The sequence below is a fragment of the Centruroides sculpturatus genome, unplaced genomic scaffold, assembly GCF_000671375.1.
Source record: "Centruroides sculpturatus isolate CEXI.00-Female unplaced genomic scaffold, Cexi_2.0 scaffold2829, whole genome shotgun sequence".
NCBI classification, from domain to species: domain Eukaryota; kingdom Metazoa; phylum Arthropoda; class Arachnida; order Scorpiones; family Buthidae; genus Centruroides; species Centruroides sculpturatus.
The window spans coordinates 1-5,261 of NW_019386937.1; the positions used below are offsets into that span (position 1 = coordinate 1).

The following is a 5,261-nucleotide window of genomic DNA, read 5'->3' on the forward strand; positions in this document are numbered from 1 at the left end:
CAACCCGAAATATATTTGTAGTTCAATGAAAAATAAAAAATAATTTGCTAATCAGAAATTGTTGTGAGATACATCTACCAAAGTGTGTTTTTTTGGATTATAGAGACGGATTTACATTTGTAACAATCCATTGTCTTTTTCTCCTCACGTTATAGAGGATCCATTTTTCGTCTCCAGTAACCAGCCAATCGAGAAAGGGTTCTAAAGCAATATGGGATATAAAATGTGCAAACGTTTTGATTATTGATTGGATACCATTGAAACTGTAAATAGCTATTTTCCTAGTTTTGAAACACTTCCAAATCCATTGTAGGTGTCTATGAACAATTCCATGGGATGAATTTAAATATTCATCAACTGTTAAAGATGTTCTGCTTCAACTAGTGCAGATACAGAGAATCATCATGAAAGTCAACTGGTCTTCCTGTATGAGCCTTATCCCTCACACTAAAATCATTGGTCCTAAATCTTTCAAACCACTTCTATGCAGTCTTTTCACTAATTTATTTGATTATGTACAGTATTTATTTTTTCAGCTGCATTTGTAGCACTCTCACCACTTAAAAATAAAAAGTATAAACCTGTCTTTTATAATCATCAGTTACTTCCATTTTAAGGAAAATAAACAATTGAAATGTTCCCAATTCTGAACAGTATCATAAGAATGAGATCCAATTTCACACCTCAGTGTAAAAAGTATCATATTAGACTGGCATTTTTAAAAAGAAAACAAGATTTTTCTCAAGATCATAAAAATGCACATGAACTTATAGACTGACAAGATACTTAGAAACAATAGATACCAAATTAATACAATATTATTTTTATTGCCAAAGATGACAATAAACATCGATTACAAACAGTTTCCAGTGCCATAGATATGTCTCTCTACCAAATTGTTTTAGTAGTCCATGTAATTCAGTAATGTTCAATTAACGTATAATTAATTCAAGTAATGTCTAGTTCAATAAAAGTCCAATATTTTGTCATGTATTACTGAAAAAGTTATTTCCCTGAGGCTTCTCAAAAGAAGTTTAGATTTATTTGGTAAAATCTAACTGATTATTTCAGCAGCAGCAGACAAGAGAGTAAACATACATCAAAAATTTAATCTTCAAATTTAAAAATTACAAATTTTTAAGAGAGAAACATTAACAACTAAAAAATTATGACATTTATAAATTAATGTGTACTCCAGTCTTTGTGTAAAATTCTTCCCACACATTCCTTTTCACCAATTAACTAATTAAGCTGGCAAGACTGGATGAATTTTATAAATATACTTGCTACAACCATGATTCTTTCCGAAGTCCGAATGACCCCCTCACACGAATAACGATTCCAATTCTTTCAATTTGTGAACTCTACACACTTTCACGATTTCGCAGTCCAACAGTGCCTGAATGGCTTCGGGACACGTCTTGATGATGCAGTACAGAAAATGCTGGTAGGCTGTCTTTATGCTTCCTTCGATGCACGGTTCTGAAACTCTGGATAGCTGGGTGACTATGTGTTGTGGCCAACCGCTTTCTAAGAGAAACGTCGAAATCCAAGGTATGCAGGAGAGAAGATTCGACAGTGCCTGCATTCCCAAGAACCATAATTCCATAATGTCTTGCCAGATTTTACGATATTCTCGATCCAAAACGAATGATGTAGAATCGCTGGTGTCTTCGATGTGATGAGCATCCCACAAAAATTTCACACTGGCCGACAAGAATTTGCAGAAACTGGTTTCGCACAGCCGTATCCTGTTGTAGTAATATCCACTTATCATTAGGCCGAGTACAGCGAAATTAGCTTTCAATTGCAAGAACTTTGATCCTGAATGCAGAGTAGACAGAGCCGAAAATAAAAACTTTAACAGCTGGAAAAATATTTCGTTTTTTGTAATATTTTTCCGTTCAAACACGACTATATTCAGAAGTATGCTGCAGAGAGTGGAAAGGATGATGGATATTTCTTCGGCTTTGGAAGAAGTCGACATTGCATTCCATTGAAACTGCAAGTAATCTAATAATGTGATGGGAATTTCTTCGTCGAGCAATATTTTTCTTGCGTTATCGTCGGCACTGAGATGACACAACACTGGTAAAATGAAACGCATCATGTCCACATTCCAAATTTGAAAGAGTGCCGCATTTGGTCTCTGTTTACTGTCTTTAACAGCACGAACTGAACTTTTTGATATCTTAATCATAAAGGGAAGGGCTTCATAAACTTCGTTACGGAGCATGGAAGTTTCTTCTGCCAACCAACAACATAATATGCGAAACGTGGCACACGTTACTTGGCGAACTCTTCCAGTGGAACAAGCATCTAAATCTTTTACGCTATCCCATTCTTTAGATACATTAATAAAAAACTGAATAATAATATTAAATGTATCTTTTAATGCAACTAGAATTTGATCCATGTTTGGATCGGTCCAATGTGACAGACCGTCCTCAACTAACAAAGACACTGTATATTCCAGAATGCTGTAACAAGAAACTAGCACTTCGAGATCTTTAATCACTTCATTAATTTTCTTATTGTGTAATAAAACTTGTGATTCGATGCATGCTAGATTTATTAATAGTGCCAAGAATTTTCTTGATCCTTCGCTCTCGTCTATCAACCACACCGAACCAAATTTCTCCATCATGGTACTAGCTAATTTCAATGCAGAATCTCTATATTCTTTACTTAATTTACTTCTCAGAATATCATACAGAGCATACCTAACGGTAAACAACCACTGTTCTTCTTGACATACTTTAATGTTTGCACAAACTTGTAAAATATCGGTAAGTACATGACACAATTCAAACTTTTTAGAAGAATGATCTTTGTAGAAATCGTCGGTCAACTTGTTCATAAGATTAGTGAATGTTTTTGGAGGAAGAGTGTTTCTTCCTTCAGACGAGAATGTTGTCAATAAAATATGCAGAGCCATTTCATATCCATAACTTCCCTCGACGCATATGTTGGCAAGCACCCGGTCGATTTCGTTTTCTAGAAGAACTGTCTGATGACTACGGTCTTTCGTTGCTAAAAATAAAATACACTGCAATGAATCCTTAACCATATTTTCTTCTTCTGATGTTGCAGGACATGTCGATATAATCTCTTTCAACACACTTATCTCTTCTAACAGCACTTGTTCCCATTGAATATAGGCATCGGTACAGACGTAGGTCAAAACGTTCAAAGCGACTGCTCTAAACACATGTTCAGAGCACCCTTCTGGTAGCTTGCTAGTGTGCAGTAGCCTCCTCAGAAACTGCAAGTCGAGAGCCTCAGACACCTCTACTTTGTCTTCGTTACTCAGCTCGTTTTTCTTCAAAAAATCCACAACCGCTAGTAGAGTGGCAAATTTCTGTGTGTCTGTTTCGGCTTCTTTTAGAGACAAAATTAAAGAATTAAAGGTTTCTCTATATACTGACATTATTTCCTTTTCTTACCAGCATAAATTCATTTCTGTATAAAATTAAGATGTAATTAGTATTCAAATTTTTTATAAGAATAATAATAATTATTAATTTTTTACATATTCAATAATAAATTTGACATCACAGAGATTATAAGTGAAAATATAGTAACTGATATAAGAACAGAATGACACTAAATGAAGTAATCCAGTGCATGCAAGGCTTGAATTCTTTGGCAGTAATCATAAAGGTAGTGATTAAAAGCAGGAACAAGAATAAAATAAAATCTTCATGTTATTAAAACTTACAAAAAGAATACTAAAAATTCTATAGGTAAAAAAAATTGGGAGTCATTGTTTCAGAAGGTAAAAGGAAGTTATAATGATAATTGCAACATAACTCGATAATCTCAAACAGCAAATGACGCCATCTTTAGCATTAGTTGTGATGCCATAGAACAAAATCCTATATAATTACTAACTTTTTTGGATGTTTATTAGTATATAAATGCATATTTCTAAACTCTCTGCCATAGGATATCAAAAACTTTTCTTGTAATCACTGTGGGATCCACTAAACTTGCATGATGACCGAGCTTAAGACCGAGACCAAAATACCAAAATAAGAAAATTTTGGAGGTTTTGACCAGACTCTAATCAAACCTGCTGTTAGCAGTATGCATGTAGGTATTACAAATATTTCTCTATATTTTTAGGACTCTTCACTACAGTAAAGGTTTACTCTGTACTTTATTTCTATAAGAAAGCAGTTTCCTGTCACATGTATTGCAAATATTTTCAATACAAGAACTAAACAATAATAGGATTTAAGTTACGGTTATTTTTACATACCATAATTATACTGTAATATATAAAATTTCCCCATATATATAATGTATGGGTTAGTGTGTTTTAATGTCAATTTGAAAGCAGGTACAGGTCATGCATTGTAGCAATTTATGCAGGATAATTATGCACAATAAATCATGATAATTGCTATACTTATGATATTATAATTACAAACTGTTCATACTGATAGATTACAAGTCCACTTATAATTAATTCTATGATTAATAGCTTTATACTGATATATATGCAACATCGTGTACACTCCTATTACCAATTAACATGGTAAACAAGGGGTGGTGATGATCAAACTACTTAAAAATGAACTATTTATTTTATGCCTCATGCTTTGCGCTTTACTTTTACTCATTATTATTATTTATAAATAAGAGTAAACTATATTAAGACAAAAAAATAACTGTCTGCTATGTCATTTCACAACAAGTCAGAATTTAAATGAAATGTGCCATCTAACATTACAAAATATTACTTTTAAAATTTAAATAACTACAAATATAGAAATCAGAAGCTTGATCAAAGTATATGAATGCTCCAATTATAGGCTAATCTATAAGCACCCAAGTAAGTGCTGCTTAGCTAATAGAACAGAATAGACATATTTTGCCGGAAAATGGCACCCATGGCAACAAAATGACTATCGATGACCGTCAAGAGTCGACAGATAACCTGGTGTTCTGCAAACCTGCAAAAATTGTTTTAAAGTTTATATTTCAAATTTATTCCAATGTACTACAATATATTATCATATCTGTAGACAATTCCATGTTTCTATTTTATTCAATACATTAAATTTGTTTTTTGAAACAGTGTCCTGTTTTATATTTGTGGCGTAGTAAACACTAGTATTGTGTTTTATTCCAAAGACACATGGTAAATTTTCCATCAAATTCCTTTATTAGTTGAGTTGACTCAACTAATAAAGGAATTTGATGGAAAATTTGCCACGTGTCTTTGGAATAAAACACAATACTAGTGTTTACTA

General features: G+C 32.9%; 1 protein-coding gene across 1 annotated transcript in view; it reads right to left on the minus strand.

Moving 5' to 3' along the window:
• Positions 1-1,095: 1,095 nt before the first annotated feature.
• Positions 1,096-5,261, minus strand: part of LOC111615948 (neurochondrin homolog) — an 8,166-nt gene continuing 4,000 nt past the window's right edge. Inside the window, exon 2 of the mRNA XM_023357383.1 lies at positions 1,096-3,462. Coding sequence (XP_023213151.1) covers positions 1,325-3,430 — 2,106 coding nt within the window. The 5' untranslated portion in view covers positions 3,431-3,462 and the 3' untranslated portion in view covers positions 1,096-1,324. The remainder of the gene's footprint in view (positions 3,463-5,261) is intronic.